The sequence below is a fragment of the Somniosus microcephalus genome, chromosome 8 (assembly GCF_052327205.1).
Source record: "Somniosus microcephalus isolate GS21.2 chromosome 8, FLI_Smic_1.0, whole genome shotgun sequence".
Lineage (NCBI taxonomy): Eukaryota > Metazoa > Chordata > Chondrichthyes > Squaliformes > Somniosidae > Somniosus > Somniosus microcephalus.
This window is the reverse complement of record NC_140994.1, coordinates 43,988,110-44,013,633: the sequence shown is the minus strand read 5'-3', so window position 1 is coordinate 44,013,633 and position 25,524 is coordinate 43,988,110. Positions and strand designations below refer to the sequence as shown.

The 25,524-nt window shown below is 46.1% G+C and overlaps 1 protein-coding gene across 1 annotated transcript in view; it reads right to left on the bottom strand.

The window, feature by feature from the left end:
• Positions 1-22,936, bottom strand: part of fank1 (fibronectin type III and ankyrin repeat domains 1) — an 81,325-nt gene extending 58,389 nt beyond the window's left edge. Inside the window, exons 1-2 of the mRNA XM_085996131.1 lie at positions 22,912-22,936; positions 19,263-19,434 (exon numbers count right to left, since the gene is read on the bottom strand). Of these exons, the coding sequence (XP_085852257.1) occupies positions 19,263-19,434; positions 22,912-22,936 (197 nt within the window). The remainder of the gene's footprint in view (positions 1-19,262; positions 19,435-22,911) is intronic.
• Positions 22,937-25,524: the final 2,588 nt, after the last annotated feature.

The following is a 25,524-nucleotide window of genomic DNA, read 5'->3' as shown; positions in this document are numbered from 1 at the left end:
ATACATGGCATTGATAAGTGGGCTACATAAATTAGACATTCATGTTTTAATTGTTGCTGTACCTCAAGTTCTCATACTAAGGCCGAGATTCCCCCTACCTCGGTGAGTCCGTGGCAGGCGATGTCGATGGAGGATCCCGACCCCGCTGCTGGCTCCAGCCAGGTGTCCAAATATGCTTATGGAGGGAGTCACAGCACGCAGGGAGGTTCTCTTCCCTTCCAATGGGCGGAAGAGACTTTCCCTAGGAGACCAATGCAGCCTGGTTGCACATTGCACAGAAGGACACAAGCAGGGATGCCATCAGGAGGACCAGGCTGCAGTGGCACAATTCTTTCAATTATCTCAGTAGATCACAAAATGTTACTGCAAAGCCACACTCAACCTCATCCTGCTGTGCCACTCATCACATCACCATCACTCTGCTATTAGAAATCAGGGGTGTCCAAAATGTATATGATTATGTGGATAAAATTGAGACATGAATAATGCTGTGTTTGCATGATGGTATTAGAACTGGAGACAAAAATCTCTCCAGACTAGTACAATATTAGAATAACTAGATAGATGCTTCGAATCTGCCTGTGTTTTGGTTCCCTGCGGATGTTATAGCATTCCGCACTGTGACGGTCATAAATAATCTTGTTTCCAAGCTAGCTTTCAAGTTAGGATTTCAACTTTGTTTATGTATCTCTAATTGGACCAACTAAGGCTCAATGCCTATGTTTCTTCTATTATTGCTAATAACCATATTATAATGCTAAGGTAGAATTTGGAGTTTGTTTAACAAAACTACTTGTGAAGATAACTAAAAGTTAATTAGTATAGAAAGACATACAGTAGAATAAAAGGAATTTAGTGGAGTTAAGGTATCCATCTCAGGATGGAACAGTTTGTTATACGAAAGTGAGATAGCGACTGGCTGAAGTGGGACAGCTCTGGCTTGGGCCTCATGATTGAAAGGGTACAAGGCCAGGCCTAATACCAATTGTACCAGGGTGGATAGCGACCAGGGAAATAAGACACGAATTCCAAAGGAAGAACCTTCAGAAAGATTAAACAATAAGACAAATTGGCTGAGTCTGAGGCCCACCCCTAAAAAGAGAATATAAGTAACACCCTGAGGGCTTGCCCACACAGACGGTGGAGGGAAGAGCTAAACAAAAGTTGGGCTGGTCGAGCGCTGTTTCGAGAATGATCCCATGCTCACCAACTCGGAGGTTCTAGACGAGAGGAAGAGAGGCCTCAAGCCAGAGAACTGTTCATGCACACCAGCCATCTGTCCAATCGGGTTCAGTATCAGCTACTTGTCACGGTCGTATGTTTTTGCTGCATTACTAGTGTGCTATATTCTGTCCTAAACTCTGATTAAACACAATATACCCACCATATTGGTTTGCACTTGATCCTGTTTACCAGAGATACGCGAATCTCTACACTGCCTTCCCTACCATACTCCTGCACATCCTTACACACACCAACTTACCTTGCACCTCCACCCATTCCGCTCTATCTACATTATCACCTCCCCATCTCACTAAACACCCCTCACACACACCCTCATCCTAGTCCAATCATACCAACTAACAACACACACGGGTAGGCACTTGGGTGTTTTATCCAATGTTCATGTAAAGGTTCTGTTAATGTGGTGTCAAACATTGAAACCTTTTTCAACACTTTGCATTCTTGGACAGATTTGTGTGAACCTTTGGAAGTGGCTTAGTGAGTTGCAGTGAATGTTGAGCCATAACGGTACCCCTCACAATGGTCATGAGTGTGAAACGAATGGCTTGGGCATTGTAGGGATGCTTTATGGTGTTGGTGTGGGGTGGTGCCAATCTGGCACATCATGTGGCAGCCAGGGTGTACAGCGTCAAGTGAAGTAAATCTGGCCATGGTGAGGCCATCCCTGGCCTCCCGGGCAGCAATGTGCTCGGGTGCTGATGCCCTCTGTCCTGTGCAGCATCAGGTGATTGCAGAGAAGGTTGGTGCTGTTGTGGGTGCTGCTGGTGTGCCTGGTGCTGCTGGTGTTGGGGCTGATCGTGGTGGGATTCTGAGGCCCAAGGTGCGATAGTTTCAAGGGCACTGATGCTGATGTAATAGATGGCATGTGAACTTGAGATGACAGAAGCGATCTGTCAATGGTGGGAGAGGTTGTTCCAATGAGTTGACACTGGATAGAGAATTTGCACCAAACATTTGCAACCTACATAAAGCTCAATCTGTCTCCCAAATGCAGTAAGCAACAGCTTCTGAGCTTGGAAAGTGAACAGTTGTGAGATGGGAGTTTTTATAGCACATTTGCAGCTGTCAAGTACAGGAAACTTTCGATTAACCGGCCCCTAAATAACCGGAAATGTCGGTTAACCGGCAAAATTCAGGAGTCGGTTTCAGCTAACTTTTATAACTTTTATTACTTGCACAGCAACAAATTGAGGAAGGCAAGGGTTTGGCTGCAGCTGTTGCTAAGCTACAGAGACGCTTGCAACTTCTGGACGTTGTTCTGAAGCTGCAACAGGGTTTGTTGCTTCATATGGAGCTCTAAGGTCCGTATCTTTCACTATAGCGTTCGGCTATCCGGAATTGTTGCTGAACCGGCACCACGCCGGTCCCGTCCATGCCGGATACCAGAAAGTTTCCTGTAATGAGATGATTCCAGGGTCATACAACTCCCGACCTCCTTACCTGACGTGATCCCCGAGCAGCATAGACCTGTAAAGTGGTATGGTGAGCTCAAAATACCTTTTAATGGGCTGCTAAACAAGGTCATAATGACCTGAATTGCCTCCGCCTCCCCCCCCCCCCCCACCACCACAGTGTGTCGGGTCTGTTCAGCCCTGACAGACACGACATCTGGGAAAGTTATGTGGCAGCGGGTTGACAGCGGGATCCCGACCCACTGTCAAAACATTTTTTCCCACCTGACCCGCCACCGAACGTGCCCACTGACCCCCCCGAAAAATTCCCCCCAAGATCCTGGGATTAAAGTTCACACATTCCTATGCTGCCACCTGGTGTCTATGTGGTAGAATACATGGTAACTGTGAGGACTAAAATACAGTACCAATACAGTACTGTAGCTAATGAAAAGACTTTAACATCGTAAAGGTCAATCACTGCATCAATCCCATCCCCTGTCTCCTTCTCATCTATCCCTGTTAAGTATGTGTATTGTATTGAACAATTAACACAAAGACTTAAACGTATAACTCAAACAGGTCTTTACTGGTTGGAGGTAGGGACTATACATAGGTCTTTACTTCATGCCCACAGGCGGGAACTGAGGGGGATCAGTACCCACAGTACTATTTATACCCCTATGGCCAGGAGTGGTACTGCGTATCACTACGCCCAACAAGTAGTGCAGTCCTGTCCATAGGTTCAAAGTAGCACACATATTACATACACAACATTCCTCCCTTCCTAGCTTTACAGTCATCTCCCCATTTAACATAACGTAATAACATATATACATATATAACTTCAGGTTTACATAACAGAATAACATAGATAACTTCATGTCAAAACAGATCACAGATTCAGTCTCTGCGGAAAACAGTTCACAGATTCAATCTCTGTGGTGGAGTCGGTTCACGTTGCTGGAGTGACTCATTCAATAGTCCTTCCATGGATTTAACAGTTTGAACTTCCGAACTGAATTGGCTCCGTTCGGAGGGACCACGTGTGTGATCTGGTAGAGGTAATAATGGTTCAGATGGGTCATCTTCTGTTTCGACTTTTCCTTTTCTGCTTCTTGGAGACTCTCTGGGCTCCACTGTCAGCTGCCAGCTGCATGCGCAGTTCCTCCTTCTCTCCCTCCTTTTTCCGTAGTAGAGCCACCTTCTCCCGATGTTCTGTAGACTTTCGGTGCTCCTCCATGATCTAGGCCAGCGAGAGGGTCTTCTATTTCCTCCATACCCAGCTGGGCGTTAGCCAGCTTTTGTTCCAAGTCCAGGCATCTTTCCTGAAGAGACTTCTTCATGCGTACCTCTTCATCCAGCTTTTTCTGGGCTTTCAGCAAGTCGTTTACTAATGACCTCATTTGAGATTTTACTACTTCAACTTCTTTTGGAGATTGATTGATCGGACTATTCAATCCCTCTACCGGAGCAGCTGTTTCAGCGGTCTGTTGTTCTACGTTGACGTGAGTCAGCGTACTTTTGGCATCCAAGGGCTGCTCTGTTGCAGTCACCTCAGTCTGTGTTGCCACCTCAGCTCTTCCAATAACCTTTGATAGCTCCGAACCCCTTTCCTTTGAATATTGAAGTTCGTGTTCAAGTTTTTCCCATTTCAGAGTCCTGTCCTTCAGCATATGCAGGAGTTGGCTGACCGTTAACTCCTCTGACATCAGACGTTTTGTGTGCTCCTGCTCCATTTTCTCCATCAGCTGCTTCTGTTGTCTTTCCAGATTCTCCAACTCTATATCAAAGAACTCTTTCGTTGCATTCAACTCTTGCTCACAACGGCGAAGCATTTGTTCTAATTGCTGTTGTAGTTTGAAATGGAGTTGAGTTCGAGCCCGGTGTCCCTCAGAAATGGGCACATCAGTAGACTTGCCAGACTCAGAATCCACAGTTAAACTATGTTGTTGTTGCTCAGTGGAATTCTGTGCTGAAACTTTGTCTTTTGCACCTGAGTTGGGCTTACCATCATCCGTTCCAGAGTCTGGGCCGACTATCTTCACCGAGTTCTCACTCGTTATTGTTTGTAGGAAATGCCAGTCCATATTCATTTTCCTAATCCACTCCCGTCCTAGTAGTGGAGAACCTCCTTCAGATATCACATATAAGTCCATTATTTGACTGTCTTCGCCCTTGTGGACCACTGCAACCTCTATTTTCCCGATGGGGTACACTCTTTGCCCCGTGTATGTTTTCAATATAATCCCCGTATCCTGTAGGGGAACATGTTGGAATAACTTTCCGTAATCTTTCTTATTTATAACCGTCAATGCCGATCCAGTGTCCAATTCCAGCTTTACTTGGACTCCTTCTATCTGAAGAGTGACCCAAATTGTCTGGAGGTCTGCACCCTTACCAGCGTTGAGTACTCTTAAGCTAGCCAGTTCATTACTGCTAGCGTCTGAATCGGACTCCTGTTCGGTCACCTTGTGTACCTTTGCGTATTTTCCTTGCGGTGACTTCTTGTTGCTGGTCTTCTTCCCTGACCTGCATACTCTAGCTATATGTCCAAGCCTACCACAAGTTCTACATTCTTGGTTTTTAAACCAACACTGGTTCTGATCATGCGTTGTCTTTCCACAACGATAACATTTGCCAGAACTCACACCCAATTTGTGTGCACTGAGCTCCGGTGACCGTAGCTGCATTACTGCCGTGCCTCTCGCTGCGGCTTCGTGTGCTGCTGCCATAGTGACCGCCTTCTCAAGCGTCAGCTCATTCTCCTCGAGCAGTCGCTTTTGTGTATCCTGTTTAAATAAACCACACACAAATTTGTCTCGAAGTGCCTCTGTCAGTCCCGTTCCAAACTGGCAATATTTCGCTAATTTACGCAATTCCAGCAAATAATCAGCATTGCTTTCATGCTGTAGCTGCCTTCTGTCGTAAAATTTAAATCGTTCCGCTAGCATCAGCGGCGTGGGGTTTAGATGATCTTTCAGGACAGTAACAATCTCATCGAACGTCTTATCCACCGGTTCATCTGGTGATAACAGGTGTTTCAATTGCCCGTATGTCTTCGCACCCATTAAATTTAATAATGTTAGAGCTTTATCTTGGTCATGAATTTTATTGGCCTTACAATAATTTTTTACTCTTTCAACATATATGGCCCAATCTTCGAGGTCACTATCAAAGGTGCTAATATTCCCGTGTTTAGGCATTGTAGATTTGCAATTTCTCAGATTTTATTTTGTTTACTTGTTATCAAAGATGGCGGCTTCCCGCTCTTGCCGTCGTCCTCCGCCCACAAAATGGCGGTTTTCCCGCTTCTGCCTTCTTCCCCAGCGGTTTTCCCGCGAAAAATGGCGGCTTTCCCGCGCTTCTCGCTCTCCCCGCCCACTTCAATGGCGGTTTTCCCGCGCTTCTCGTCGCTGACTTTCAGCCCGACTGTGGCTCTTATCTCCTGTGCGATCGCTGGTGCGCCGCCCGCCCGAAACGGTTCTCAGCCCTTATCACCGGTGCGATCGCTGGCCCGCTAAGCGCCTCCCGCTTGAAGCGGCTCCCGGCCTCTGGCTCACCCGCTCGGCGGCTCTTGCTCGCTCCCTCCCGGGCTCTGGCTTACCCGCTCGCGCCCTCCCGGGCTCTGGCTTACCCACGAGGTTATGGAGGCTTCAGGGTCCTAATGCCTGTCGCTTCCAGTCGCTGGAAGCTGTCAGGATTTCTGCTGCCCTTCAGTTTTCAGTGGGGTGTTGAGGATTGGAACCTCTCTTCAACGTCCTGTCTTTGGACGAAGCCGCTGTGGAATAACTGCCGCAGGGTTCGAACCGACTCGTCGCCAGTGTTAAGTATGTGTATTGTATTGAACAATTAACACAAAGACTTAAACGTATAACTCAAACAGGTCTTTACTGGTTGGAGGTAGGGACTATACATAGGTCTTTACTTCATGCCCACAGGCGGGAACTGAGGGGGATCAGTACCCACAGTACTATTTATACCCCTATGGCCAGGAGTGGTACTGTGTATCACTACGCCCAACAAGTAGTGCAGTCCTGTCCATAGGTTCAAAGTAGCACACATATTACATACACAACAATCCCCGTCCTCTCTCCCCTTCTTTCCTATCTCCCTCTCCCGCTTCCTTCCACTTTCCCTCTCCCTCTTCTCCCTTTCCCCAGGAGTGGCAGTAGGTCTGTGTAATTACACAAGGCCCAAGCTAATCCAGTGAAAGGACACCTACAATGGTAATAGCTAATCTGTGGTCATTTTGTCAACTATTTTCATGTTACCTATTGCAAGCATATTTTTCACAATGGTATGTGTGCAGATTTGACACGAGATTAAGTAGGTACTATTCAGTATAATTGTCTAGTAAAATTTAGGGGTACCTTTGCATGGAGCCCCAGCAAGGCAAAGGCCGCTCCTGCCTTTCTGTCCTTTGTCACCCCTCCTATTTCTCAGTGGGAGGGGAGGGGGGTGAGCTGCTCATCTTTCCTCCAGTGATGCTGCCTTACCTAGCCAGGCCTAGATTTTAATGTCAGTGGTGGGGTGCAGTGGAATCCGATTTACTAATTTTGATCTCGTCAGACAGTAAGATTTACACTGATGCTTAAGTGAAGGTTCGCACAAAATGAACAATCAAGGCAGCATGCTCATTTAAAGCCATCTCCTATTCCACTTGAAGGGAAATGGTGGCAGAGATTGGGGGTATAAGAGAAGATTGCCAACACATTCTGAAATAGCTTATTGGGGAAGAGAACCAGGAGGATAAATGGAAGCGGGGAGGGGGTTCCCGCAGGGCACAGTACTAGGTCCCCTGCTTTTTGTGGTATATATCAATGATTTAGACTTCAATGTAAGGGGCATGATTAAGAAGTTTGCAGATGATACAAACATTGGCCGTGTGGTTGATAGTGAGGAAGAAAGCTGTAGACTGCAGGAAGATATCAATGGACTGGTCAGGTGGGCAGAGACATGGAAAATGGAATTCAATCCGGAGAAGTGCGAGGTAATGCATTTGGGGAGTGCTAGCAAGGCAAGGGAATACGCAATAATTGATAGGATACTGAGAAGTGTAGAGGAAAAGAGGGACCTTGGAGTGCATGTCCACAGATCCCTGAAGGTAGCAGGACAGGTAGATGATGTGATTAAGAAGGCATACGGGATACTTTCCTTTATTAGCCGAAGCATAGAATATAAGAGATGGGAGATTATGCTTGAACTGTATAAAACACTAGTTAGGCCACAGCTAGAGTACTGCGTGCAGTTCTGGTCACCATATTACAGGAAAGATGTGATTACACTTGAGAGGGTACAGAGAAGATTTATGAAGATGTTGCCAGGACTGGAGAATTTTAGCTATGAGGAAAGATTGGATAGGCTGGGGTTTGTTTTCTTTGGAACAGAGGAGGCTGAGGGGAGAATTAATTGAGGTGTATAAAATTATGAGGGGCCTAGATAGAGTGGATAGGAAGCACCTATTTCCCTTAGCAGAGAGGTCAATAACCAGGGGGCATAGATTTAAGGTAATTGGTAGAAGGATTAGAGGGGAGTTGAGGAGAATTTTTTTCACCCAGAGGGTTGGTGGGGGGTTCTGGAACTCACTACCTGACAGGGTGGTAGAAACAGAAACCCTCGTCACATTTAAAAAGTACTTGGATATGCACTTGAAGTGCTGTAATCTACAAGGCTACGGACCAAGAGCTGGAAACTGGGATTAGGCTGGATAGCTCTTTTTTGACTAGAGCGGGCCTGTGTGGGAACACAGCATCGGCGGCAGTTACACCGGCGGCAGTGAGTCAGCGAGCAGCCCGACTAGAGCGGGCCTGTGTGGGAACACAGCATCGGCGGCAGTTACACCGGCGGCAGTGAGTCAGCGAGCAGCCCGACTAGAGCGGGCCTTGTGGGAACACAGCATCGGCGGCAGTTACACCGGCGGCAGTGAGTCAGGAGCAGCCCGACTAGAGCGGGCCTTGTGGGAACACAGCATCGGCAGCAGTTCAAACCGGCGGCAGTGAGTCAGGAGCAGCCCGACTAGAGCGGGCCTGTGTGGGAACACAGCATCGGCGGCAGTTCAAACCGGCGGCAGTGAGTCAGGAGCAGCCCGACTAGAGCGGGCCTTGTGGGAACACAGCATCGGCGGCAGTTCAAACCGGCGGCAGTGAGTCAGGAGCAGCCCGACTAGAGCGGGCCTGTGTGGGAACACAGCATCGGCGGCACTTACACCGGCGGCAGTGAGTCAGGAGCAGCCCGACTAGAGCGGGCCTGTGTGGGAACACAGCATCGGCGGCAGTTACACCGGCGGCAGTGAGTCAGGAGCAGCCCGACTAGAGCGGGCCTGTGTGGGAACACAGCATCGGCGGCAGTTACACTGGCGGCAGTGAGTCAGCGAGCAGCCCGACTAGAGCGGGCCTGTGTGGGAACACAGCATCGGCGGCAGTTACACCGGCGGCAGTGAGTCAGCGAGCAGCCCGACTAGAGCGGGCCTGTGTGGGAACACAGCATCGGCGGCAGTTACACCGGCGGCAGTGAGTCAGCGAGCAGCCCGACTAGAGCGGGCCTTGTGGGAACACAGCATCGGCGGCAGTTACACCGGCGGCAGTGACTCAGGAGCAGCCCGACTAGAGCGGGCCTTGTGGGAACACAGCATCGGCGGCAGTTACACCGGCGGCAGTGAGTCAGGAGCAGCCCGACTAGAGCGGGCCTGTGTGGGAACACAGCATTGGCGGCACTTACACCGGCGGCAGTGAGTCAGGAGCAGCCCGACTAGAGCGGGCCTGTGTGGGAACACAGCATCGGCGGCAGTTACACCGGCGGCAGTGAGTCAGGAGCAGCCCGACTAGAGCGGGCCTGTGTGGGAACACAGCATCGGCGGCAGTTACACCGGCGGCAGTGAGTCAGGGGAGCAGCCCGACTAGAGCGGGCCTGTGTGGGAACACAGCATCGGCGGCAGTTACACCGGCGGCAGTGAGTCAGGAGCAGCCCGACTAGAGCGGGCCTGTGTGGGAACACAGCATCGGCGGCAGTTACACCGGCGGCAGTGAGTCAGGAGCAGCCCGACTAGAGTGGGCCTGTGTGGGAACACAGCATCGGCGGCAGTTACACCGGCGGCAGTGAGTCAGGAGCAGCATACCAATTCAACAGCAGGGGAGAGAGGTAAAAAGTAATCAAAGTGTGACGTCACCAGGAAGCAGGTAAGTGATTGGTTGGTGAGTATTTGGTTGGTGAGTATTTCTCTTCTCTTTTTTTTTAAACTTCAACTCTGGTTTATAGTTTCTAAGGTCTCTCTGGTGTAGCAGGGACTGTTGGTAAACCAGTTAACTGTAGTGTAATTAGTGGGATTGATTGATTTAATTTAAATTCAATTAATTAAAGGGTAAGTCATGGCAGGACAGCCGGGCCCCATGATCTGCTCCTCCTGCGGTATGTGGGAACTCGGACACTTCCTGTGTCCCTGACAACTACATGTGCAGGAAGTGCGTCCAGCTGCAGCTACTGACAGACCGCATTGCGGCGCTGGAGCTGCGATTGGACACATACTGGAGTGTTCACGATGCTCAGGACAATGTGAATAGCACATTTACGGAGTTGGACACACCGCAGGTAGAGGTTGGACAGGAAGAAAGGGAACGGGTGACCAACAGGCAGAGTACTAGGCGCAGGCAGGTAGTGCAGGGGTCCCCTGTGGCCATCCCCCTCTCCAACAGATACACCACTTTGAGTACTGTTGGGGGGGATGGCTTATCAGAGGAAGGCAGCAGCAGCCAACTTCCTGGCACCAGGGGTGGCTCTGCTGCACAGAATGGGAGGAAAAAGAGGGGTAGAGCTATAGTAATACGGGATTCAATTGTAAGGGGAATAGATAGGCGGTTCTGCGGCCGCAAATGAGACTCCAGGATGGTGTGTTGCCTCCCTGGTGCAAGGGTCAAGGATGTCTCCGAGCGACTCCAGAACATCTTGGAAGGGGAGGGTGAACAGCCAGTTGTCGTGGTGCATATAGGCACCAATGCTATAGGTAAAAAGCGGGATGAGGTCCTAAAAGCGGAGTATAGGGAGTTAGGAGATAAATTAAAAAACAGGACCTCAAAGGTAGTAATCTCAGGATTGCTACCAGTGCCACGTGCTAGTCAGAGTAGAAATAGAAGGATACTTCAGATGAATACGTGGCTAGAGGAATGGTGCCAGGGGGAGGGATTCAAGTTCCTGGGACATTGGAACCGGTTCTGGGGGAGGTGGGACCAGTTCAAACCGGACGGTTTGCACCTGGGCAGGGCTGGAACCAATGTCCTAGGGGGAGTGTTTGCTAGTGCTGTGGGGGAGGGTTTAAACTAAAATGGCAGGGGGTTGGGAACCTGAGCAGGGAGACAGAGGAAAGGGAAACAAGGATAAAAGCAAAAGATAGGAAGGAGAAAAACAAAAGTGGCAGTCAGAGAAATCAACGGTTTAAATCAAACATGGCCACAGTAAATAATAATTCTAATAGGTCTAAGAGCATTAAAAAAACAAGCCTGAAGGCTTTGTGTCTTAATGCGAGGAGCATTTGTAATAAGGTGGATGAATTGGCTGCGCAAATAGAAGTAAACAAATACGATTTGGTTGGGATTACGGAAAAGTGGCTCAATGAAGGCCAGGACTGGGAACTCAACATCCAGGGGTACTCGATATTCAGGAAAGATAGGCAAAAAGGAAAGGGAGGTGGGGTAGCATTACTGGTTAAAGAAGGGATTAACACAATTGTAATGAAGGATATTAGCTCTGATGAGGTGGAATCTGTATGGGTAGAATTGAGAAATACTAAGGGGAAAAAAACGTTAGTGGGAGTGGTTTATAGACCTCCAAACAGTAAGGCGGAGGTTGGGGATGGCATTAAAAGAGAAATTAAAGAAGCGTGCAATAAGGGCACTGCAGTCATCATGGGTGACTTTAATCTACATATAGATTGGGCCAACCAAATGAGTAACAATACTGTGGAGGAGGAATTCCTGGAGTGTTTACGGGATGGTTTCCTGGACCAATATGTCGAGGAACCAACCAGAGATCAGGCCATCTTAGACTGGGTATTATGTAACGAGAAAGGATTAATTAGCAATCTTGTTGTAAGAGACCCCTTGGGTCGGAGCGATCATAATATGATCGAATTCTTCATTAAGATGGAGAATGAAGTAGTTGACTCGGAGACTAGGGTCCTCAATTTAAATAAAGGAAACTATGATGGTCTGAGGAGCGAGTTGGGTAGAATTGATTGGGGAATGGCACTCAAAGGGTTGACGGTGGATAGGCAATGGCAAACATTCAAAGACCGAATGGATGAACTACAGAATTTGTTCATCCCAGTTTGGCATAAAAATAAAACAAAAAAGGTGACCCAACCGTGGCTAACAAGGCAAATTAGGGATAGCATAAGGTCCAAGGAGAGGGCATATAAATTGGCCAGAAAAAGCAATAATCCTGAGGATTGGGAGCAGTTTAGGATTCAACAAAGGAGGACAAAGGGATTAATTAAGAAAGGGAAAATAGAATATGAGAGTAAGCTTGCAGAGAACATAAAAACTGACTGTAAAAGCTTTTATAGATATGTGAAGAGAAAAAGATTGGTGAAGTCAAGCGTAGGTCCCTTGCAGTCAGAATCGGGGGAATTTATAATGGGGAACAAAGAAATGGCAGACCAACTAAATACATATTTTGGTTCTGTCTTCACAAAGGAGGACACAAATAACCTCCCAGAGATGCCGGGGAACATAGGGTCTGATGAAAGGGTGGAACTGAAAGAAATCAGTATTTGTAGGGAAATGGTGTTAGGAAAATTGATGGGACTGAAGGCCGATAAATCCCCAGGGCCTGATAATCTACATCCCAGGGTACTTAAGGAAGTGGCCCTAGAAATAGTAGATGCATTGCTGGTCATCTTCCAGAACTCGATAGACTCTGGAACGGTACCCATGGATTGGCGGGTAGCTAATGTTACCCCACTATTCAAAAAAGGTGGTAGAGAAAAGGCGGAGAATTATAGACCGGTAAGCTTGACATCGGTAGTGGGGAAAATGCTAGAGTCCATTATAAAAGATATAATAGCAGAGCACTTGGAAAGCAGTGACTGGATCGGACAAAGTCAACATGGATTTACAAAAGGTAAATCATGCTTGACTAATCTACTGGAATTTTTTGAGGATGTAACTGGCAAAATAGATAAGGGAGAACCAGTGGATGTGGTGTATTTGGACTTTCAGAAGGCTTTCGATAAGGTCCCGCATAAGAGATTAGCGTGCAAAACTAAGGCACATGGGATTGGGGGCATGGTATTGACTTGGATAGAGAACTGGTTGGCGGACAGAAAGCAAAGAGTTGGAATAAACGGGTCATTTTCTGAGTGGCAGGCAGTGACTAGTGGGGTACCGCAAGGATCGGTCCTAGGACCCCAGCTGTTCACAATATATATTAATGATCTGGACGAGGGAATTGGATGTAATATCTCCAAATTTGCAGACGACACAAAGCTGGGGGGGAGGATATGCTGTGAGGAGGATGTCGTGAAACTCCAGCACGATTTGGACAGGTTGGGTGATTGGGCAGAAACATGGCAAATGCACTATAATGTGGATAAATGTGAGGTTATCCACTTTGGTGGCAAAAACAGGAAGGCAGTTTATTATTTGAATGGTAATAGATTGGGAGAAGGGGAAGTGCAAAGAGACCTGGGTGTTCTTGTACACCAGTCGCTGAAGGTAAGCATGCAGGTGCAGCAGGCGGTTAAGAAGGCAAATGGTATGTTGGCCTTCGTAGCAAGAGGGTTCGAGTACAAGAACAAGGATGTCTTGCTGCAGTTGTACAGGGCCTTGGTGAGACCACACCTTGAGTATTGTGTGCAGTTTTGGTCGCCTTACCTGAGGAAGGACGTTCTTGCCATGGAAGGAGTGCAGCGAAGATTCACCAGGCTGATACCTGGGATGGCAGGAATGACGTATGAGGAGAGATTGTGTCGATTGGGCTTATACTCACTGGAGTTTAGAAGATTGAGAGGGGATCTCATCGAAACCTATAAAATTCTGTCAGGCCTGGACAGACTAGATGCAGGAAGGATGTTTCTGATGGCCGGGGAGTCCAGAACCAGGGGTCATAGTCTAAGGATAAGGGGTAAGCCATTTAGGACTGAAATGAGGAGGAATTTCTTCACCCAGAGAGTGGTGAACCTGTGGAATTCTCTGCCACAGAGGGCGGTGGAGGCCAGTTCATTAAGTATATTCAAGAAAGAGTTGGATATATTTCTTAAGGCTAAAGGGATCAAGGGATATGGGGAGAAGGCAGGGACCGGGTACTGAATTTGGATGATCAGCCATGATCTCATTGAATGGCGGAGCAGGCTCGAAGGGCCGAATGGCCTACTCCTGCTCCTATCTTCTATGTATCCATGTATCTATACATGATGGGCCGAATGGCCTCCTTCTGTGCCATAAACTTCTATGATTCTATGATCTCAGATCACTTATAGTGGTTAGCGGGGATAAATTGCCACAGGTTCGACTGGATAAGATCAGTCCCAATTGGTAACAGAAATAAAAATTTGGTGTGGCCGTCCTTTACATGTGGTTCTTTACACTATTTTTGAGTAGTTTAAAAATATAATTTTTAGCATTCTACCACAAAGAGGAATAACAGTACTTTTTTTTTACATTTGCTGCACTTCAGCAACCACTTAATCTTTGGAGAGTCTGTGATGAGGGCAAACAGCCTCCTGGCTGCCTGCTGGGCTGGGGTGTCTTTGGAATGGAGCTCGAGGGCAACATGTAACGAATCCGACATGAGAGGTTTATTACAATATAAATGTGAATCATAGTGCCACCTACAGGAATAGCATGTACTGCACTAAATTTGGACACTTTTAAAATGGGTTTTCCCCACTGACAAAACCTGACAGAATGTTTCAAAGCATCTTGAGATGAAATGTTGTGACCTACTCAGCAATTTTAATATGATGGATAGAGAGATATACGATTCAATTTTTAACAATGTTTTGGTTGGATCATTTGTTTCTTTGGATTTTCTGCTGTACCTGACCTGAACCTTGATCAGTAAAATTCCCCCCGCCTCAAAAAAAAAGTCTGTGAACCACTATTATTATCTTCAGCAGACTTTGAGAATAGTCTATATTATAGTCCAGTATTTATTAGTGAATTAGTAGCATTTATTGGTAGAATACAAGTACTGCAGTAACTGTTTCTTAAAGGTGTAAATATATACATAAAAGTTACAACACAGACACAGGCCATTCGGCTCAACCAGTCTGTGTTTACCCTCCACGGCAGCCAATTTGTGCACAGCAAGGTCCCGTAAATATCAATGAGCTGAATGACCAGTTAATCTATTTTGTTGGTTTTGGTTGGGATGAATGTTGGCAAGGACACCCAGAAACATAGAAACATAGAAGATAGGAGCAGGAGTAGGCCATTCGGCCCCTCAAGCCTGCTCCGCCATTCAATGAGATCATGGCTGATCATCCAAATTCAGTACCCTGTCCCTGCCTTCTCCCCATATCCCTTGATCCCTTTAGCCTTAAGAAATATATCCAACTCTTTCTTGAATATATTTAATGAACTGGCCTCCACCGCCCTCTGTGGCAGAGAATTCCACAGGTTCACCACTCTCTGGGTGAAGAAATTCCTCCTCATTTCAGTCCTAAATGGCTTACCCCTTATCCTTAGACTATGACCCCTGGTTCTGGACTCCCCGGCCATCAGAAACATCCTTCCTGCATCTAGTCTGTCCAGGCCTGACAGAATTTTATAGGTTTCGATGAGATCCCCTCTCAATCTTCTAAACTCCAGTGAGTATAAGCCCAATCGACACAATCTCTCCTCATATGTCATTCCTGCCATCCCAGGTATCAGCCTGGTGAATCTTCGCTGCACTCCTTCCATGGCAAGAACGTCCTTCCTCAGGTAAGGTGACCAAAACTGCACACAATACTCAAGGTGCGGTCTCACCAAGGCCCTGTACAACTGTAGCAAGACATCCTTGTTCCTGTACTCGAACCCTCTTGCTACGAAGGCCAACATACCATTTGCCTTCTTAACCGCCTGCTGCACCTGCATGCTTACCTTCAGCGACTGGTGCACAAGAACACCCAGGTCTCTTTGCACTTCCCCTTCTCCCAATCTATTGCCATTCAAATAATAACCTGCCTTCCTGTTTTTGCCACCAAAGTGGATAACCTCACATTTATCCACATTATAGTGCATTTGCCATGTTTCTGCCCAATCACCCAATCTGTCCAAATCGTACTGGAGTTTCACAACATCCTCCTCGCAGCTTACCCTCCCACCCAGCTTTGTGTCATCTGCAAATTTGGAGATATTACATCCAATTCCCTCGTCCAGGTCATTAATATATATTATGAACAGCTGGGGTCCTAGGACCGATCCTTGCGCTACCCCACTAGTCACTGCCTGCCACTCGGAAAACGACCCGTTTATTCCAACTCTTTGCTTTCTGTCCACCAACCAGTTCTCTATCCAAGTCAATACCTTGCCCCCAATCCCATGTGCCTTAATTTTGCACGCTAATCTCTTATGTGGGACCTTATCAAAAGCCTTCTGAAAGTCCAAATACACCACATCCACTGGTTCTCCCTTATCTATTTTACCAGTTACATCCTCAAAAAATTCCAGTAGATTAGTCAAGCATGATTTGCCTTTTGTAAATCCATGTTGACTTTGTCCGATCCTGTCACTGCTTACCAAGTGCTCTGCTATTACATCTTTTATAATAGATTCTAGCATTTTCCCCACTACCGATGTTAGGCTTACCGGTCTATAATTCCCCGTTTTTTCTCTACCACCTTTTTTGAATAGTGGGGTAACATTAGCTACCCTCCAATCCATGGGTACTGTTCCAGAGTCTATCGAGTTCTGGAAGATGACCAGCAATGCATCTACTATTTCTAGGGCCACTTCCTTAAGTACCCTGGGATGTAGATTATCAGGCCCTGGGGATTTATCGGCCTTCAGTCCCATCAATTTTCCTAACACCATTTCCCTACAAATACTGATTTCTTTCAGTTCCACCCTTTCATCAGGCCCTATGTTCCCCGGCATCTCTGGGAGGTTATTTGTGTCCTCCTTTGTGAAGACAGAACCAAAGTATGAATTTAGTTGGTCTGCCATTTCTTTGTTTCCCATTATAAATTCCCCTGATTCTGACTGTAAGGGACCTACGCTTGACTTCACCAATCTTTTTCTCTTCACATATCTATAAAAGCTTTTACAGTCAGTTTTTATGTTCCCTGAAAGCTTACTCTCATATTCTATTTTCCCTTTCTTAATTGATCCCTTTGTCCTCCTTTGTTGAATCCTAAACTGCTCCCAATCCTCAGGATTATTGCTTTTTCTGGCCAATTTATATGTCGTCTCCTTGGATCTTATGCTATCCCTAATTTCCCTTGTTAGCCACGGTTGAGTCACCTTTTTTGTTTTATTTTTATGCCAAACTGGGATGAACAAATTCTGTAGCTCATCCATTCGGTCTTTGAATGTTTGCCATTGCCTATCCACCGTCAACCCTTTGAGTGCCATTCCCCAATCAATCCTACCCAACTCGCTCCTCAGACCATCGTAGTTTCCTTTATTTAAATTGAGGACCCTAGTCTCTGAGTCAACTATTTCATTCTCCATACTAATGAAGAATTCGATCATATTATGATTGCTCAGACCCAAGGGGCCTCGTACAACAAGATTGCTAATTAATCCTTTCTTGTTACATAATACCCAGTCTAAGATGGCCTGATCTCTGGTTGGTTCCTCGACATATTGGTCCAGGAAACCATCCCGTACACACTCCAGGAATTCCTCCTCCACAGTGTTGTTACTAATTTGGTTGGCCCAATCTATATGTAGATTAAAGTCACCCATGATGACTGCTGTGCCCTTATTGCACGCTTCTTTAATTTCCCTTTTAATGCCATCCTCAACCTCTGCCTTACTGTTGGGAGGTTTATATACCACTCCCACTAATGTTTTTTTCCCCTTAGTATTTCTCAATTCTACCCATACAGATTCCACATCATCAGAGCTAATATCCTTCATTACTATTAATCCCTTATTTAACCAGTAATGCTACCCCACCTCCCTTTCCTTTTTGCCTATCTTTCCTGAATATCGAATACCCCTGGATGTTGAGTTCCCAGTCTTGGCCATCCTTGAGCCACGTTTCCGTAATCCCAACCAAATCATATTCGTTTACCTCTATTTGCGCAGCCAATTCGTCCACCTTATTACAAATGCTCCTCGCGTTAAGACACAAAGCCTTCAGGCTTGATTTTTTTAACGCTCTTAGACCTATTAGAATTATTATTTACTGTGGCCACGTTTGATTTAAACCGTTGATTTCTCTGACTGCCACTTTTGTTTTTCTCCTTCCTATCTTTTGCTTTTATCCCTGTTTCCCTTTCCTCTGTCTCCCTGCTCAGGTTCCCAACCCCCTGCCATTTTAGTTTAAACCCCCCCGAACAGTGCTAGCAAACCTCCCCGCAAGGATATTTGTCCCACTCTGGTCCAGGTGCAACCCGTCCGACTTGTACAAGTCCCACCTTCCCCAGAAGCAGGCCCAGTGATCCAGGAAACTAAAGCCCTCCCTCCTGCACCAACTCTTTAGCCACGCATTCATCTGCTCTATCCTCCTATTCCTATACTCACTAGCACATGGTACCGGGAGTAATCCAGAGATTACAACCTTTGAGGTCCTGCTCTTTAATCTGCTACCTAGCTCCCTAAATTCTTGCTGCAGGACCTCATCCCTCTTCCTACCCATGTCATTGGTCCCAATGTGAACCACGACCTCTGACTGTTCACCAGCTGCTTTCTTTGCAAAAATCTTTTATGTCCATCTGAATGAGCAGACAGGGTTTCGGTTTAATGTCTCATTAAAACACAGCATCTCTGACAATGCAGCACTCTCTCAGTACTGCACTGAAGCATCAGCCTAGATTATGTGCTGAAATCCTACAGTCTAATGTCAGTTTGCAGTGAGTTGAGTTCATTGTGTACCAGTTAGGTCACATTGTCACTCATTGTTATAACCCCGTGATGTCACAGCTGCTCATTCTATCCTGCTCATGTTCCATCTTTCAATATTGCATTGATGACATCACAAATAAAGGAAAATACAATGGAACTATGACAGAAATAATGAAAGCTTAATTTTGACTTTTCCTAATTTCAGAATCATCTGAAATTCCAACTCTACTTCTACTTCTGTTCATTTATGAATTTACTGTATTTTACAGCTGTACGTGAGATACAAAGGGTGTTGGCAGACAAGGATTATAGATGTGGGGACAGACAGATTAAACAGACAGGAACAGCTTAGTAGGAAGCTTTGTTGGTTATCACAGAGGTAAGAAACAAATAAATTGGCCGTGCACAAGATATATATCCACCAGTTTCTTAGTTTTCATCTTATTTTATGCTGCATATTATTTCAAACATAAAAATACAGTAAATCCCTCAGTAATATGTTGTTCTAAACAAACAAAATGTGCTCGCTACCAGTGAGAGGCATAAAACCTGTATAATATCAGGGTTGCAAAAATATATCAAGAGTGTTATGGGGGGGGAGAGAGGGAATGATGATTTTAAAAGTTTAAGTACTTACATGTATATGTTGCCATATGTATGTGTTTTAATGTCCTCCTCTTCAATTGAAAAACATAGTCCTCGATTGGGTGCTCCACATCCTTGCAATTGGTGCTGCTTATTCCAGTAAAGTTCAATACTGTGATGGGTCACTTTACCCACAACTGGAGGGGCTGGCTTGGGGATTTGCCCTTGCCCATTTTTTTAAAAAGAAAAAAACACAACATAAGGTTCTGGCATTGCAAAGAGGCAGTGCCTTTTAAAAAAACCCTGTGAACTGCAACAGATCATCAATGTCCCAATTATAATTATGCAAATTATTTTGTACTGGCACCCCTTACTATGTGGATGAGGCTGCTGCTGTAGAGATCCTCCATATCACAATATTATATCATCATGGCTTATATTATTATTGCTGCCAGGTCTATTGTAAACAACAGTATCATAATTGGGAATAGTCTGTAAGCCACGTGGTATTGCAAATATATTAAAGGCATCTTGGCAAGCACATGCAATTGTCAAAGGAAAATAATGATTGTAACAAACTTCAGAGATCTAATAGTTAATATAATGAAGTCTCTATAAAGAGTCAATTGTAACATAGAAACATAGAAGATAGGAGCAGGAGTAGGCCATTCGGCCCCTCAAGCCTGCTCCGCCATTCAATGAGATCATGGCTGATCATCCAAATTCAGTACCCTGTCCCTGCCTTCTCCCCATATCCCTTGATCCCTTTAGCCTTAAGAAATATATCCAACTCTTTCTTGAATATATTTAATGAACTGGCCTCCAAAGCCCTCTGTGGCAGAGAATTCCACAGGTTCACCACTCTCTGGGTGAAGAAATTCCTCCTCATTTCAGTCCTAAATGGCTTACCCCTTATCCTTAGACTATGACCCCTGGTTCTGGACTCCCCGGCCATCAGAAACATCCTTCCTGCATCTAGTCTGTCCAGGCCTGACAGAATTTTATAGGTTTCGATGAGATCCCCTCTCAATCTTCTAAACTCCAGTGAGTATAAGCCCAATCGACACAATCTCTCCTCATACGTCATTCCTGCCATCCCAGGTATCAGCCTGGTGAATCTTCGCTGCACTCCCTCCATGGCAAGAACGTCCTTCCTCAGGTAAGGCGACCAAAACTGCACACAATACTCAAGGTGCGGTCTCACCAAGGCCCTGTACAACTGTAGCAAGACATCCTTGTTCCTGTACTCGAACCCTCTTGCTACGAAGGCCAACATACTATTTGCCTTCTTAACCGCCTGCTGCACCTGCATGCTTACCTTCAGCGATTGGTGCACAAGAACACCCAGGTCTCTTTGCACTTCCCCTTCTCCCAATCTATTGCCATTGAATGTGAATAAACTATTTATTTAGTTTAGTCTGTTATTAAGAGGTAATGATTCTGTTGATGTTAGAGCTGCGGGGGTTTATTACTATGTGTGAACCACTGGACCTTTAAAATTCATTGTAGTCATTCTTTTGATTTGAAAAATGTAATTCACCATGATTTTTCTGTCGGGCAACCATTACATCTATTACTTATTATTGATCGAATATGAAAAGTCTTGCACATATGCACACTTCCTGTCGAGTAATACTTACTTCCAGTCACGCCTATTTCTGGCAATCATTTTGTCAGGGTCGATTTTAAACCCCCCTCCCTTTCAAGTCGGCCAAGGCTCCCACTACAAGCAGGCGGGGGGGCTAATTAAAATGTAACGGTTTTACTGTAACATGGAAAAGTGGCCCGACTGGTGGCAAAGGTGCCAGAGAAACCTGGCAGGGAGCAATAGAGTGGCCAGCAGAGACAATGTTAAGTTTTACGTTTTGCTGTCCGGGAGGATTTGTTTGGGTCCAGGAAGAGCTGCCCTTGCCTCCCCTCTCCCTCTCCACACCAGCATATGTGTAAGAACCCCACCCCCAGTCCCAGCACTTACTTTATTGCCGGGGACCATTCCCTAGAATCTCCGGCAGCATCTGCCCCTGCCCTAATTCCTGCTCCCGCCTACCGGCCCTGACATCATTCCTGCCAACTTTGAGTGGGAGACAGATTTGAGAAATTCAAACATGACAGGGCCAGATAAATAATGTTTCCACATAAATTCTGGAAGTATTTATAATTGACAGCAAGACGAGTCCTTCACAAAAGATGCTGTTTTGGAAGAGTGAGGGAAGAGGTTGGGCAGCAACCCGGTTCTGCCAAGTCTCTGACTCTTCTCATTTGCGAAACTCCCATGAGGGTGGGCAGGCACATTTTTTGTATCCACTCTCCCATCTTTCGGATGAGACGTTAAACCGAGGCCCCGTCTCAGGTGGACGTAAAAGATCCCATGGCACTATTTTGAAGAAGAGCAGGGGAGTTATCCCCGGTGTCCTGGCCAATATTTATCCCTCAACCAACATATCTAAATGGAGAGAAACTGCAAAGTGCTACAGTACAAAGGGATCTGGGGGTCCTGGTGCATGAAACACAGAAGGTTAGTATGCAGGTGCAGCAAGTGATCAGGAAGGCCAATGGAATCTTGGCTTTTATTGCAAGGGGGATGGAGTAGAAAAACAGGGAAGTCTTGCTGCAGTTATACAGGGTATTGGTGAGGCCACGCCTGGAATACTGCGTGCAGGTTTGGTTTCCATATTTAAGAAAAGATATACTTGCTCTCGAGGCAGTTCAGAGAAGGTTCACTCGGTTGATTCCGGAGATGAGGGGGTTGACGTATGAGGAAAGGTTGAGTAGGTTGGGACTCTACTCATTGGAGTTCAGAAGAATGAGAGGCGATCTTATCGAAACATATAAGATTGTGAGGGGGCTTGATCGGGTGGATGCGGGGAGGATGTTTCCACTGATGGGTGAGACTAGAACTAGGGGGCATAATCTAAGAATAAGGGGCTGCCCTTTCAAAACTGAGATGAGGAGAAACTTCTTCACTCAGAGGGTAGTAAATCTATGGAATTTGCTACCCCAGAGAGCTGTGGAAGCTGCAACATTAAATAAATTTAAAATGGAGATAGACAGTTTCCTAGCAGATAAGGGAATTAGGGGTTACGGGGAGAGGGCAGGGAAGTGGACGTGAGTCTAGATTCGGATCAGCCATGATCCTATTGAATGGCGGAGCAGGCCCGAGGGGCCGTATGGCCTACTCCTGCTCCTACTTCTTATGTTCTTATGTAAAACAGATTATCTGGTCAGTGTCACATTGCTGTTTGTGGGAGTTTGCTGTGAACAAATTGGCTGCCGCGTTTCCCACATTACAACAGAGACTACACTTCAAATAGTACTTCATTGGCTGTAAAGCGGTTTGAGACGTCCGGCGGTCGTGAAAGGCGCTATATAAATCCAAGTCTTTCTTTCTTTACATGGTTACATCAAAAAAGGAGTTGGGGTTGGCAGGATGACATCACCCACCTGCAACCCAGCCAAAAGTCAATTCGCTCAACATTAAAAAAAAAAATCAAGATTCTGTGGCAGGAATGGCCTGCCCCCCAATGGAGCAGAAGATGCCACTCCAAATTTCCTCCCCCTCTCCCCCACAGGTCCGAAGCACACGTTTTCTGTCTCTATGCTAATGCCCCATTACTGGGACGGGGTCAGCACTGGGGCAGATCGGTCAGTGGAAGTCTTGCTCCATCGCACTTGCTGTCGTGGGAATTTCAGGGCTCAATTACCTATCTCCAATCTATAGTAGTACATGTTGTGTACCTTCTTACTTTATATCCTTTGCTTAAAACAAAAGAGATAACATTTCAATACATAAATAAAGCAATATATAAATAATAATCATCATGGCCATTAATTTATAATTTTCACAAAAATGGAAATAATCATGAATTTTGATTCCCAAAATACTGGAAAATCCAGTAATATGAATTGAGTTTCACTTATATAATAACCATAAATCATTTGCCCCAAGAACAATACATTCTAAATTACATGGCATAAAATGTTACACAACAGCAAATCCTCTCCCCCCACACTCACACTGTCAGCAACGCATGAGAGATCATCTAGTATTCATAAAAATAACTTTATTTTGACAAATAATCTGTTGAAAATTAATGAACTATTTAAATATTATGCACAAAAGGAATGAAGTGACCGAATGAAGTGAAAAGTTGATGATAACACATTAAGAATGAACATCTTTAAGAATTTCCTATGAAGTACTGTAGATTAGCCTATGTTTTATGTTCAGGGTAGGAAGAAGCCAAGGGTCATGCAGTATGGCTATGAGGTTTCTCACTATTTGTCCAGGTCTGTGTAAAGTGTGGCCCAGAAAGAAGTGTGAACAGGTATTTATGAACCCCTGGCTAATAAGTACTTTGTTATCATTACTGGCCCACAGTCCTAAAATGAGTGCTGTCCCAGAAACAACAATGAGCAGTTGTATTCATTGAGAAATTAATACCGTCATAAAGGTGGGGTTTAAAGAGGATTTTAAAGGAGGAGAGGGAAGTGGAGAGGTGGAAGGATTTAGGCAGTGGATTCCAAAGCGTAGGGCTTCGGCAGCTGAAGGTATGGACACCAAGGCCGCGATTTCGCCAGCCGTGGTGAGTCCAGAGCAGACAGCGGCCACAAACTCCACACCCGTCTTCATCCCGCCTCCTCCAAGTGATTTTGCCCTGATTGGGCTTGTTAAGCCCGCCCTGCGAGGTTCCCGGCCAATTAAAAGGAAGCGGGTCTGATGACGCGTCATCAGCCGGTTTCTGTAAAGGGGCCACGTCCACATTTATTTTGATACTTGTGCTGTCAGTGTTCTACAGCATTGAGGTGCTGCAAACATTGCCAAGCACTGCACCCAGGCTCTCCCAGGACTCCCTGCATATGCTTATGGAGGGAGTCACAGCATGCAGGGAGGTTCTCTTCCCTTCCAATGGGCAGAAGGCACCTCCCCAGGACACCAACACAGCCTGGTTGCACATTGCACAGGAGGGCACAAGCAGGGATGTCATCAGAAGTACCTGGCTGCAGTGACGCAGACCTTTCAATGATCTCAGTAGATCACGAAACGTTACTGCCAAGCCACTCAACATCATCCTGCTGTGCCACTCATTACATCCCCATCACTCTGCCTTCCCTACCCTACTCCTGCACATCTTTACTCACACCAACTTACCATGCACCTCCACCCATCCCTCTCTATCTATATTATCACTTCCCCATCTCACTAGCCACCCCTCACATTCACCCTCATCCTACTGCAAGCATACCAACTAAGAACACACAAGGGTAGGCGCTTAGGTGGATAAGCCAATATTCATGTGAAGTTTCAGGTAATGTGCTGTCAAACATTGAAATCTTTATTTTGAACACTTTGCGTTCTTGGACAGATTTGTGTGCACCTTTGGAAGTGGCTTAGTAAGTGGTGAGCCATAACGTTCCCCCCCCCCCAATGATGATGAGTGTGAAAAGAATGGCTTTGACATTGTCGGGATGCTTTATGGTGTTGGTGTGGAGTGGTGCCAACCTGGTGCATCATGTGGCAGCCAGGGTGTACAATGTTAAGTGAAGCAAATCTGGACATGGTGAGGCCATCACTGGTGTCCTGGGCAGCAATGTGCACAGGTGATGATGCCATGTGTCTAGTCCAGAATCAGTTGATTGCGAAGAAGGTTTGTGTAGATGTTGGTGCTGCTGCTGTGCCCGATGATGTTGGTGTTGGGGCTGATTGTGTTAGGATTCAGAGGACCGAAGTGAGATTTTTTCAAGGGCACTGATGCGGATGGAATAGATGGTAGGTGAGGTTGAGATGACAGAAGTAATCTGTCAATGTTGAGATAGGTTGTTCCAAGGAGGTGACAGTGGATAGAGAGAATAGTCCAAACACTTCAAAAGTGCATAAAGCTCAAAAGTGGGTCCAAATCATTAATGCTCCAGCTTCTGACAATGGAAAGTGACCAGCTGTAAAATGGTAGCTTTTAAACCACTTTTGCAGCTGTCACCTATTCAAAGAAATGAAGAGTTGTTCAGAACCCGACATGATCCCCGAGCGACGGGAACCTCGTGGAAAACTTGGGAAAATGCTTTGTACCTGGTAACATGCTGATTAAATTGCTTTAAACACCCTCTTAACTAACACAATTGCATGACCCGCTGCTTAGTGCCGGGTCTGCAAAGAGCCGCCGCCACCCCACTGTCAATCATCGTGATTTTGACAGCGGACCCGCCTCCAAACCCGCACTCTGAGCGCCGGCAAAATTCAGCCCCAACAGTGGGGCAAAGAGGGTGGATGTACAAGATGCCAGCGTTAGATGAATGGAAAGTTTGAGGGCGGGGGGGTT